Raw genomic sequence first — 11404 nt, 5'->3', positions numbered from 1 at the left:
AGCTCTTCCTGAAGCCACGACTCAGGGAAAGCTAGCCCTCTCCTCCTCTCCTGCCCCTGACTGCCACAGCCAGGCCAACCGGGTGTGCAGGATTCTCCCAGGAGCCTGCTGGACACTGGGCTGGTCCGTGACTTTAACGTGCTTGTTGAGCCCTCCCTCTTGCTTGCGCCGCTTCTCATCCCTGGACACAGCAGCTGCTTGGTCCTAATCGATCAATCAACAGTATTTACTGAGCGTTGACCCTGTGCAGAGTACAGTATAACAGACACGGTCCCTGCCCTCATTCAGCTTCCAAAGAGGCAGAGGAGACAGAGAGAAAGAAACTAGAGGGAGGAGGAAGCAAAGAGGGCAGATGGGGGTGGGGGAAAAGAGCATGAGTCCCCAGATGCTTGGGCGAGGAAGCTGTGCTAAAACGGCAGTAGCCGAGGGAAAATAAGGTGGGGAGACGAGAGGTTAATCAGGGAAGGCCTCCTGAAAGAATAGTGTGATCTCAGGAGGACTTTGAAGGTGGGGAGAGCAGTGGTCTGCTGGGCGTGAAGAGAGAGGGAGTTCCAGGAATGATGATAGTGGTACTTGTTAGGTGCTTACTATGCATCACGCACTGTACTAAGCACTGGTAGATACAAGATCATCAGGTCGAACATGGGGTTCACAGTCGGAGCAGGAAGGAGGGAGGGCGGGAGCAAGAGGATGGCAGCAAGAGAGACGAGATCGAAGTACAGTGAATAGGTTAACTTTAGTGCGAGGGCTGGGTTGGGCAAGATGAGGTAGGAGGGGCCCAGGGGATTGAGTGCTTTAAAGCCCATGGTGAGGAGTTTCTGTTTGATACGGAGGTGGATAGCTGACCACTGGCAGTTCTTGAGGAGCCTTGAAACACAGATTGAACGGTTCTACAGAGAAACAACCTGCAGCAGAGTGAAGTAGAGACCGAAGAGGGGAGAGACGGGAGGCAGGGAGGTCAGCGAGGGGGCTTAGGCAGCTGTCGAATCAGGATATGACAAGAGCTCGGGCCAGCGTGGTGGCCGTTTTTTGTGGAGAGGAAGGTCCATTCTCCTCATCTGTCCTACCCAGTGAAGCAGAATAGCGATGAACGTCGCCTCATTGCTGGTGTCCTGACTGCCACCTTATGGGACTGAGGTGATACCGATGGTACCGCTGGCTTCTCGGCCGCTTTCCTCCATGTTTGGTCCAGTGTCCCAGCAATAAAGAAGGTTGGGGGACTTAACACTTCATAGATGAAACCCGTTGCCTTATTGTCACTAAACGGTCAGTCTCCCAAAGGTCACGCTGGCCTTCTTGATTCTTTGTGTCTCGGCGACCAGACCCACCAACGCTTACCCAGACAGATATGCTCGATCCTGCTGTCGTCATCATCCCCAGAATCCCTGGCCCAGAGCCCCCAGGCAGGAACAAACTCTGGGACTACCACCTTCTGCTGTCGCGGCCTCCCCACCACCTAAATTGAAACTCTTTTGGTGGTCTTCCTCGTGGCAGGACTGGGGGACCAACATTTTAGACGGTGCTCCTCCCCCCGTGGGGTCCATTCCAGTGAGCGGGGCCTGGCCGGGGCTAACGTGAGGCTAGCATTTTCCTTTGGTCTGCGTCTCTGGACCCGGGCCCTCTCTTCTCCAGGCCTGGGGCTGCAGGGGCCCAGATTGGCTCTCTCTCCAGCCTCCGCCTCAATTTTAGAACTCCAGAGATCACCTTTCCAGGCTCCCTCTGCATCCATCCACTCACCTGCCTGCCTCCATCCCACCTCACCTCTTCCCCTTGTCCTCTTCCCTCTTCCCCGACTCCATTTTCCTTTCTTTTCTGGGTAGGCCAGCACCGGGCTGTAGTGATGGCTTTGGGGCAGAGAGGCTGTGACCCCCCCCACAACCTCCACCCCCACCCAGCCTTCCCCTTCCCCTACAACCCTGACCAGTGACAGGGTCTGGGGCAGCTGAAGATGTGGCAGCTCCTTGAGTCCCCCAAAATGGGAAATTGTCATGTCCCCCGAACAACGGACATCTCCTGAAAGCAGGTGTTGTGGTCCCTCTAACCTTGGGTTTCCTCTCCTCAGGCTGGCTCCTCCCCTATAAAAGGTTGGCTTCCTCCTCCTCCTGCTTGCCCCCACCCTACCCTTCCCTACCCCCAAGAGTCCCCCCCACAGCCAACTCTCCTCCCTCCCTCTGGCCCCCACACACAGCAGTTCTGGGTCCACGTTTCCATCTTTATTACAAACTAAAGGGTTTTTTCTTTTTAGAAAACTTACACATGGGTGTTAGCCCAGCATAGCCACGGGCAACGGCTCCTCCTCCAAGGGCCTTCTGGGTTCGGAGGAAGGGAGGGGGTAAGAGGTGGAAGGAAGCAGGGCTGGGAGGTGCCCGAGAGGATGGGGTGGGGAGGGGGCACAGACCCTGGAGAGAAGCAGAGAGCAGCAGCAGCTCCGGGAGCCCCGATGACCTCCCTCAGCCCCCTGGCTCAATGCAGCAGGAGGGAAAGAGGGTAGACAGGAGTCAGGGGCTAGGGGCTGGGGACTCAGAGGGTCAAAGTAAGGGACCACCTGGTGGGGGTGGGGGGGAGTGGGAGGGGTCCCCCAAGAGGGGCAGGGGTTGTGGTGGGGGAGGGATCAGTGGAATGTCTCCACCTCCACCACAGTCCAGTCACCCTGTGGGGAGGAGACGTCGTCGGGGGAGAAGCTGGTGACGGAGGTGATGCTGGCGCGGGACTCGTCCAGGGGCGAGAGCAGCTCGGCCCAGCGGCCCAGGTCCACGTCACTGAGGGCGGGGCGGGCCCCCGGGCTCTCGGCCGCCAGCAGCAGCGTCCGGCTCAGCAGCTGCTGGACCACGCTGGCCTGAAGGGCTCCCAGCTGCAGCTCCCCGGCCCGAGTCGGCTTAGGGGGCTGTGGAGCCGGGGGTGACTTCCGCTCCCCTTCTTGGTCCTCCGTCTTCTCCTCCTCCTCCTCTTCCTCCTCCCCAGAGGGCTCGGTTGGTGGCTCGTAGATGGTCGACAGGACGTCAGGGGGCCCGGGCCCAGGGGCCCAGGCCAGAGATGGGCCTAGTGGCTCCCCTGAGAGAAAGGAGAGGGATGGGGGACTGAGGCTCCTAAAATGCCCCAAGCATCCTGCCCCTTAGTCCCCGTTTCCTTCGCAGAGGGGGCACTTCCCTGCTTGCCCCCCTCACTATTGCCAGAACCCCTGCTCCCACCCCCTTCCTCCTTCCCCTGCAGGACCAGGCCTTCCCACCCCAGCCCTTAGCCCTTCTCCCCTCTCAGAAGTCTCTTACTGCAGCCCTCGACTGGCCACAAGCCATCCAACCCCCAACGGGCCCTGGGGCACTGGGCCGCACCGTCCCCCACCTGCTCCCTCGATGAAGCTCCCATTCCCCGGTACCTGGGATTCCACGCTGAGCTCTGGAAGAAGCCAGACTGCCCGGAGCGCAGGCCCCGCTGCCAGCGCTGCCCAGCCAGCTCCAGCCGGCCGGGTGGCAGGCAGCAAGTTCAGGGTCAGGGAGTGGGGAGGGGAGACTGGGCAGCTTGGGGTCGGCCCCAGAACCTCCCTCCCTCGCCTCCCCATCCCTGGGATCCGAGTCGCTGTCGTAGGCACGGAGCTCCTCTGGGGTGCTGGTGGCACTGCTGCTCTGGCCAGCCAACTCGGGCCCGCTCAGTGTGCTGGACAGGCTTCGGGATGGGCTTCGGGACGGGCCTGGCCCTGGAGAGGGGGCTAGGGCCAGGGACTGCGGGGTCTTGGGGAGGGGTGTGAGAGCCTGGGCCTCGGAGGGAGCGGGGCCAGGCGGGGCCTGGGGAGCCAGGGGGGGCTGCAGCCCGGCCGGGGGCAGAGCAGAGGGCAAGGTCTGTGGAGAGGAGAGGACCAGAGCTGGGGGTGGGGTCTGCCCAGAAGATGGGGTGGCAGCAAGGGCTGGGCTCAGAATGGAGGGCGAGGCCTGTGGAGGGGCCGATACCTGAAGAGGGGGTGGGACCTGAAGAAAGGGAGAGGCCAGTGTCAAGGGTGGGGCTGGGGTGGAGGGCAGAGGCTGCGGAGAGGGCGGAGCTCGCAGAGAAGGGGGACCTTGTGGAGAGGGCAGCACGGGACCTGAGAAGGAAGCTAGGACAGACGGAGAGGGTGAGGCAGGGGCAGAGGCTAGGGCCCCGGAAAGAGAGGGTGGTGCCAGTGGACAGGGTGGGGCTTGCAGAAGGGGCAGGCCTGAAGATGGAGTCGGAGCAGAGGATGGGGGCTGTGGCGAGTGCAAGACCCAAGGGAAAGCTTCAGGGGTAGTATGTGGCAGGGGAAGGGCCTGAGACTTCAGGGGGGTGTTAGGAAGAGGGGCTGGCATCGCAGGATAATCTGGGGATGGGGGCTGTGGAGAGAGTAGAGGTGGGTCCTGAAGTGGAGGGAGATTTGCGGGAGAGATGAGAGGAGGGGCCTGGGCTGGGCCTGAAACAGGGTGGGAGACTGTGCTGGTGAGTGTCGGTGGAAGGGATGGAGTCTTCAGAGAGAGCAGGGTCAGAGGAGAGGGAGGATGAGAAGGTGGAGCCTTGACAGGTGAGACTGTAGGGGAGAAGGAGGATGGGGACTGGAAAAGGGGTGGAGCAGGAGAGGTCTGGTCCTGGAGCAGGGGTGGGGTCAGAGGGAAAGAAGTGGGGGGAGCCTGAAGAGTGGGAGAAGTAGGAGGGGTCTGGGTTTGTGGAGGGGTTGAGCCTGGAGGGTATGGGGAGGGTAGATCATAAAGAGAGGATTGGGCAGGGGTCTGGTCCTCTAGAGGGGGTGGAGCCGGAAGGCTGAGGGAGGCACAAGAGGTATGAGCTTGCAGAAGGGGTGAGGCAGGTGGAGGGGACGGGGCCAGAGGGGAGGAAGTGGGGGGAGCCTGCAAAGTGGAAGAGATAGGAGGGGTCTGGGCTTCTGGAAAGGGCGGGGCCAGAGGGGAGGAAGTGGCCAAAGGCTGAAGAATGGGAGAGGCAGGAGGAGTCTGGGCCTGTGGAGAGGGCAAGGCCAGGGGGGAGGAAGTGGAGGGAACCTGAAGAGGGGGAGAGGCAGGAGGGGTCTGGGCCTGGGCAGAGGGCGGGGCTAGAGAGAAGGAACTGGGGGAGGCCCGAAGAAGGGGAGAGGCAGGGGGAGTCTGGTCCTGTGGCGGGGGCAACGCAAGAGTGGAGGAAGTGGGTGGAAGCTGAAGAAGAGGAGAGGCGGGAGGAGTTTGGTCCTGTAGAGAGGGTGGGGCCAGAGGAGAGGAAGAGGGGGGAGCCTTCAGAGTGGGAGAGGCAGGAGGAGTCTGGTCCTGGGGAGGAGGTAGGGCCAGAGGGAAAGAAGTGGGCAGAGTCTGCAGAGTGGAGCCGGCAAGAGAAGCCTGGTCCTCTGGAAGGGATGGGACCAGAGGGGAAGAAGTGGGTGGAGTCCTCAGTGTGGGAGAGGCAGGAGGAGTCTGGTCCTGTGCTGGGGGCGGGGCCAGGGGGGAGGAAGTGGGGGGAGCCTGAAGAAGGGGAGAGGCAGGAGGGGTCTGGTCCTGTGCAAGGGATGGGGCCAGAAGGGAGGAAGTCGGGGGAGCCTGAAGAAGGGGAGAGGCAGGAGGGGTCTGGTCCTGTGCAAGGGATGGGGCCAGAGGGGAGGAAGTGGGGGGAGCCTGAAGAAGGGGAGAGGCAGGAGGAGTCAGGTCCTGATGAGGGAATGGGGCCAGAGGGGAGGTAGGAGGGGCCTGGTCTTTTGAAGGAGGCGTGCCCAGGGGGGAGAAAGTGGGTAGAGTCTGCAGAGTAGGAGAGGCAGGAGGGGTCTCGTCCCGTGGAAGGGGCGGGGCCACTGGGAAGGAATTGGGTGAAGGCTGAAGAAGTGGAGAAGCAGGAGGAGTCTGGTCCTGTAGAGCAGACAGCATCAGGGGCAAGGAAGAGGGGGAAGCCTGAAGAGTGGGAGAGGCAGGAAGGGTCTGGTCCTGTAGAGGGGGTGGGACTAAAGAGAAAGAAAAGGGTGGAGCCTGACGAGTAGGGGAGGCAGAAGGAGGCTCCTCCTGCAGAGGGGGTGGAGCCTGAGGAAGAGGAGAGGCCGGAGGGGTCTGGTCCTGTACAGAGGACAGGGCCAGAAGGGAGGAAGTGGGTGGAGCTTGAAGAAGAGGAGAGACGGGAGGAGGCTGGTCCTGTGGAGGGGAGGGAGTGGGGGGAGCCTGAAGAATAGGAGAGCCAGGAGGAGTCAGGGGTTGCGGAGGGGATGGGGCAGGAGGGGTCTGGTCCTGTAGAGGGGACAGGGCCAGAAGGGAGGAAGTGCGTGGAGCTTGAAGAAGAGGAGAGACGGGAGGAGGCTGGTCCTGTGGAGGGGAGGGAGTCGGGGGAGCCTGAAGAATAGGAGAGCCAGGAGGAGTCAGGGGTTGCGGAGGGGATGAGGCTGAAGGGAAGGGAGAGGATGGAGCAGGAGGGGGCTGGTCCTGTAGAGGGGGTGGGACCAGAGGGAAGGAAGTGGCTGGAGTCTGGAGGATGGAGGAGGCAGCAGGGGTCTGGGCCTGTAAATGGGATACGGCTGGAGGAGTCTGGCCCTTTAGATAGAGTGCGGCGGGAAGGGAGGGGAAAGATGCATTCTGTAGAGGGGGTGTAGCAGGAGGAGTCCGAGCTGGAAGAGAGGGCATGGCTGAAGGGGAGGGGGCGAATGGAGCCTGTGGGGGAAGTACTGTCAGGGGAGCCGGAGGGGCCGGAGACTGTAGAAGGGGTGCGGCAGGAGGAGTCGGGGCCTCTAGAAAGGGTGGGGCCAGAGTAGTGGCAGCAGGAACAGCTGGAGGCCCAGCCAGTCGTGAAGCAGGAGAAGCACCCCCCCGTGGGGCTGGAGCTGAGGGGCGGGAGCAAGTGCCCGAAGCCCCTCTTCCCAAGGTGCCTCCGCTTAATTTCTTCCTGGCCGGAGGGGTGGGATCTCCAGGGGCTTGGACCACTCTCCTCCCAGGCACTGCCTTAGGAGGTGGGCCGGCAGCCTGCTGGGGAGTGGCAGTGGGGAGAGAGGGCCGGGCCCTGGTGGCTAGCGGCAGGCGGGGGGCCCTGGGTTCAGGGGCTGAGGTTCGGGCCGGCCGGGGGCTGGGGACCACACGGGTGCCAGGGGTAGCCTGGGCCCGAGAGGTCGGTCGGGCAGGATCTGGAACAGAGACAAGAGACCAAGACTGTGGAGATTCAGTAGGACCCAGCCCAAGCCCCTTTCCCTCTCCCTCTGTTGGCAGCAATTACCATCCGTCTCACTGGCTTCCATTTTGGAAGGGCCCACCCAAACCCCAAAACTAATCTGAGCCCAAGACTCAACCCACCCCTCCCCTCTCAGTCCCTGTACCTTTCCGGCCCAGGACCGGGGCACTTCTTCCCTGGGCAGCTGCGGCTGCTGCTGATGCCCCCCCAGGGTGGGTGGGCGTCTTGGTCTTGGTAGCAGGCTCCACGACGGAGGATCGGGTTTGTGGGAAGGCTTTGGGGGCTGGACCCCCCGATCTGGGTTGTGAAAAGAAAGTTCGGGGTAAGACCCCACACACACACACACCACTTCCCCCTCAGGGGTCTGGTCCCCCAGCACGCCCTCCCCGAGAGGCCCTGAGAAGGCTGGAAATCTCAGATCCCTGGGCGGGGTTCCAGCAATTCCCTGAGTCCTCTGGGGAATGGTGTTTACAGAACCCTGTAGGTATTGCGTACGGATTTCTTGGTTGGAGTCAGAGACCTAACTTGAAGGAAATGAAGGGAAATGAATTGATCATTCTTGCCCCTGCCTCCCATTCATAATTTAAGGCCCTACAGAAGGTGGCCGGCGGGACCAGACCCCACCCAAAGGGCTCTTCTGGGGATGGACAGCCTTCCCCTCCCTCCCGCAGGGTGGAAGCTCTGGGAAACCGGAGCCACAAATTACCAGAAGTTGGGGTCCCAGCTGAGGGGCAGGAGAGGCCAGGGGGGAACCGTACCTGGTAGCCCGGGGAGCTGCAGCTCGGTCTGTCTTCCCCACCAGAGGCTTGGAGGCTAAAGGGAGAAGACAGACAGCTCATTCATTCATTCATTCATTCATTCATTCATTCAATCGTATTTATTGAGTGCTTACTGTGTGCAGAGCACTGTACTAAGCGCTTGGGAAGTCCAAGTTGGCAACATATAGAGACGGTCCCTACCCAACAGCGGGCTCACAGTCTAGAAGGGGAAGCTAGAAGCTCACAGTCTAGAAGCTCGCGTCCCATCCCACCCTCAGAATCCACCCCAGATCCATTCATTGCCTAGGGAGAAGCTGGAGGGCGGGGAGAGATGGCAGCATCGGGGGAAGAGGAGGAAGCCGGGGGAAGGGGCAGGGGGGAGAGAAGAACGAAGGGCAGAGCTAGCCAGGGGAGCAACGGGGTTGATACCTGGAGCATCGCTTCCTGTGACCGGCCGCTTTGCCTGGCCCATCCCGCCCTGGTTCCCAGGTTCCAGGCTCTGAACTGTGCTTCCCACTCGCTCTCCGGGAGGTCTCTTCACCCCAACCCGGGGCTGACCGGCTCCAGGAGTTCGAGGGGGGCCTGTTCCCACTTTCTTGGGGCCTCCAGGGGACTTGGGGGCGGAGGGGCCAAGGGGGCGAGTGGCCGGAGGCCGAGCCCCCCCCTGCCTTGGGCTTAGCTCCATTCTCCATCCTGGAAAAGGAAACAGAGACAGTGAGGCCGGTCGCCCGGGTTCAGGGGACGGGAGAGCCTGAGAGCCAAGTGCAGGAAGAAGAAAAAGGGCATCTCGGTCCTCAGGAGATGCTGCCCCACCCCCTGCTCTCCTCTGAGAACCCAGGCTTCCTATCCCCTAGCTTTGGCCCTCCCTCTCTACCCCCACCCCAGCTTCAGTCTCTGTTCTGTCCTCAGGGACCCGGGTATCCAGGCTCTGGCTTTCCCCCCGTTCCCCAGGCTGGTCCCCTGTCCCCTCCGTTGCCCTGGGCCCTAAGGCCCGAGGCGGCAGCTGGCCGAGGAGAGGAAACCAGCAGCTGAGAAAGCGGGCAGCTCCCCCAAACTGCCCCGCCCCCACTGCCACCCCCTGACAGCTGCTCCATCCCGGTTCTGGCCTCAGCTCCCTGGCTGTCTCACCCTCCCGGCACCGAGGACAGATCCTACGCCGTCAGCTGCTGGAGAAGACGGGGAGTAGGGCCCTGCCGCCCAATCGGCCTCCTCTCCCGCCCCGGGGACCAAAGCCAGCTGGATCTCTGGGCGACTGACTGGGTTTCCACCTCGGAGAGCGGGGTGGAAAAGGGGATCCCGGGCCCAGCACCGGCAGGTGGAGAGCGACGGGCTCTTAGATCCCCTCCCTAGCCCCCCACCCCCATTTTGGAGCCGCCTCCAGAATGGGGAGCTCCCCCCACTCCCCCACAACAGCAGACACCTGCCGGGCCCGGGGGAAAAAGCGGGCCAATGAAGAAGGAGTTAATGAAGACAAAGGGACAGGCCGGGCTCCCCCCAACACCCAGTCCCGGGTCCCCTTCCCCAGCTCCTCCACCTGTCTGCTCCCTCCAAACCCCCCCTACTTCTCTGCTCTCTGCTCCCCGCTACCTGGAGGCTCCGGGCCGCCGGACACCTGGGTTCCTCCGGGCCTGGGCGTGCTGCGGGGCCGAGGAGGGGGAAGGGAAAGGAGCGGCCGAGAGGAGGGGGCCGGGGGACAGCCCCGCCCACGGCTCCACCCCCTTGCCTTGGCCCCCGGCTGGGGAAAAAGAGGAGGTGGGGGGGAAGAGAAAGGACCGGAGGTTGGCAGGGGGCTGCAGCTGGGCGGCTGAAGGGCTAACGGGGATGAGAGGGAAGAGAGGGAAACAAGGGAAGGAGAGATGGAGGGCAAGGGGTGACGGAGGAAAGGAGAGGGGTGATGGAAGGAGGAAGAACCCGGGGTCGAAAGATGCGAAGGACCGAAAGGCCGAGGGGAGAGGAGCAAGGGAGAGAGGCGGCAGAGGGAGATGGAGATGGCGAGAGAGAGAGAGAGAGAGAGAGAGAGAGAGAGAGAGAGAGAATGGAAAAGAGGAGAGGAGGGGCCGGGAGAAAGGAGGGGAGAAGGAGAGGATATGGGAGAGAAGAGGAGGAGAAAGAGGCAGGGGTGATGGGGAAAGAAAGAGGAGGAGTTGAGGGGGACCCCTCGGGAGACACTGGGTTGGGGGAGGAAGGAGAGGAGAGGGCTTTTAAAGGCTAAACTGTTTCCATAGCAACTGCCCGGGAGGGAAATGCAGGAGGAGGGGCTTAGTGGGGCAGGACCTGGAGACACGGAAGGGGAGGGGGGACAAACGAGGAGAGGGGATCTGACCGAAAGGCTAACATGGAGCGGGTTTCCCGGGCCCCAGAGTGTCCCCACCAGATCCCCTTCAGATTCCCACATCTAATTCCACTTGTCGCCCCTCCCTCCCATTTTGCCGAGGATCCATCTGGCCTTCCCCATCCCTCTCCCACCTCCTCCAGGATGCTGATAGGCTGGACCCTGGGAGAGATGGGAATGGGACAGCCCTCCAATCGGTCCATTTTCAACCCAAGCAGCCAATCAAGCTACCAGAGCCCTAGAGTCCCGGTTCTCCCCCCTCCCACATACTTGCCCCCATCCTCCTAGTTCTCTCTAGCTACAACTCAACTGGTATTAGTATTTATTAAGCACTACTGTATGCCAAGCACTGTACAAAGCCCTAGGAGAAAACACCCAGAGTGAGAAGTAGACAGGGTCCCCAGGGGCTTACCATGTAAGAGACTAAATCAGGTAGTTTAAAGCGGGTAGTTGAAGACAGAAATCTAGGGAAGCTAAGGGTATTGAGGAGAGAAGTTCTCAGTTCTCCTTCCATTACCACGAGAGACCTCTCTAAATCCAAACCCTTCCTTCCAGGGACGCTTGAGTTGTTCTGAAGAAAAAAAAACTGCCCTCTGGTGCTCTCTTCAAGCTGAAAGGAAGAGAAAGAATGTGTGTTATCCATCAGTCAGTGAATCGTATTTATTGATTATTTACTGTGTGCACAGCAGAGGACTAGGTGCTTGGGAGAGTACATCATAGTAGAGCTGGTAGACACGCTCCTTACACACAAGGAGCTTACAGTCTAGAAGGGGAGGCGGATATAAAAATAAATCACAGATATGGACTTAACTGCTGTGGGGCTGAGGATGGGGTGAGTAAAGGGTACAGAACCAAGTGCAAAGGTGACACAGGAGGGAGAGGGAATAGGGGAAATAAGGCCTTAGTAGGGGAAGTACTCTTGGAGAAGATGTGATTTTAATAAGGCTTTGAAGTTGGAGAGGCTGATGATCTGTCGGATATGAAGGAGGAAGGAATTCCAGGCCAGAGGTAGGATATGGATGAGGGGTTGGTTGTGAGAAAGATAAGATTGAGGCATTAGAGTAGTGAAATGAGTGTGCTGGGCTGTAGAAGGAAATGAGTGAGGTATGAAAGGAGGGGTCAAAGTGATTGAGTGCTTTAAAGTCTATTATAAGGAGTTTCTTTCCTCTCAGGATCACACCTGAAGAGTTTCCGG

At 60.8% G+C, this 11404-nt stretch overlaps 2 protein-coding genes across 2 annotated transcripts; both read right to left on the bottom strand.

Annotated features, from left to right (window-relative positions):
* Window positions 1-2451: 2451 nt before the first annotated feature.
* Window positions 2452-4990, bottom strand: PRR36 (proline rich 36). Its single transcript, XM_038740474.1, has 2 exons — window positions 3374-4990; window positions 2452-3051 (listed from the first exon to the last, which is right to left on the bottom strand). The coding sequence occupies exons 1-2, from the start codon at window positions 4311-4313 to the stop codon at window positions 2612-2614; spliced, it is 1380 nt and encodes a 459-aa protein (XP_038596402.1). The 5' UTR covers window positions 4314-4990; the 3' UTR covers window positions 2452-2611.
* Window positions 4736-7676, bottom strand: LOC119949930 (translation initiation factor IF-2-like). The gene is made up of 5 exons (XM_038771786.1): window positions 7645-7676; window positions 7265-7416; window positions 6800-7075; window positions 6474-6608; window positions 4736-4758 (listed from the first exon to the last, which is right to left on the bottom strand). Exons 1-5 carry the CDS (start codon window positions 7674-7676, stop codon window positions 4736-4738), a joined length of 618 nt encoding a protein of 205 aa, XP_038627714.1.
* Window positions 7677-11404: the final 3728 nt, after the last annotated feature.

Source organism: Tachyglossus aculeatus, chromosome X1 (genome assembly GCF_015852505.1).
Source record: "Tachyglossus aculeatus isolate mTacAcu1 chromosome X1, mTacAcu1.pri, whole genome shotgun sequence".
Lineage (NCBI taxonomy): Eukaryota > Metazoa > Chordata > Mammalia > Monotremata > Tachyglossidae > Tachyglossus > Tachyglossus aculeatus.
Note: the sequence above shows the minus strand (reverse complement) of the source record. Positions and strands in the feature narration are given on the sequence as shown.

What these genes read in the sequence shown, in the direction of transcription:
- PRR36 (XM_038740474.1), bottom strand. Translation starts at nt 4,313, where the DNA reads ATGCCAGCCCCTCTTCCTAACACCCCCCTGAAGTCTCAGGCCCTTCCC. An exon ending in AGCTCAGCGTGGAATCCCAG is followed by an intron (nt 3,052 to 3,373) that starts GTACCGGGGAAT and finishes CCTTTCTCTCAG; the next exon opens with GGGAGCCACTAGGCCCATCT.
- LOC119949930 (XM_038771786.1), bottom strand. Translation starts at nt 7,676, where the DNA reads ATGATCAATTCATTTCCCTTCATTTCCTTCAA. An exon ending in CCCGGTCCTGGGCCGGAAAG is followed by an intron (nt 7,076 to 7,264) that starts GTACAGGGACTG and finishes TCTCTGTTCCAG; the next exon opens with ATCCTGCCCGACCGACCTCT. An exon ending in AGGGCCAGACTCCTCCAGCC is followed by an intron (nt 4,759 to 6,473) that starts GTATCCCATTTA and finishes TGCCTCCCTCAG; the next exon opens with CCTTCCGGCTCCACCCCCTC.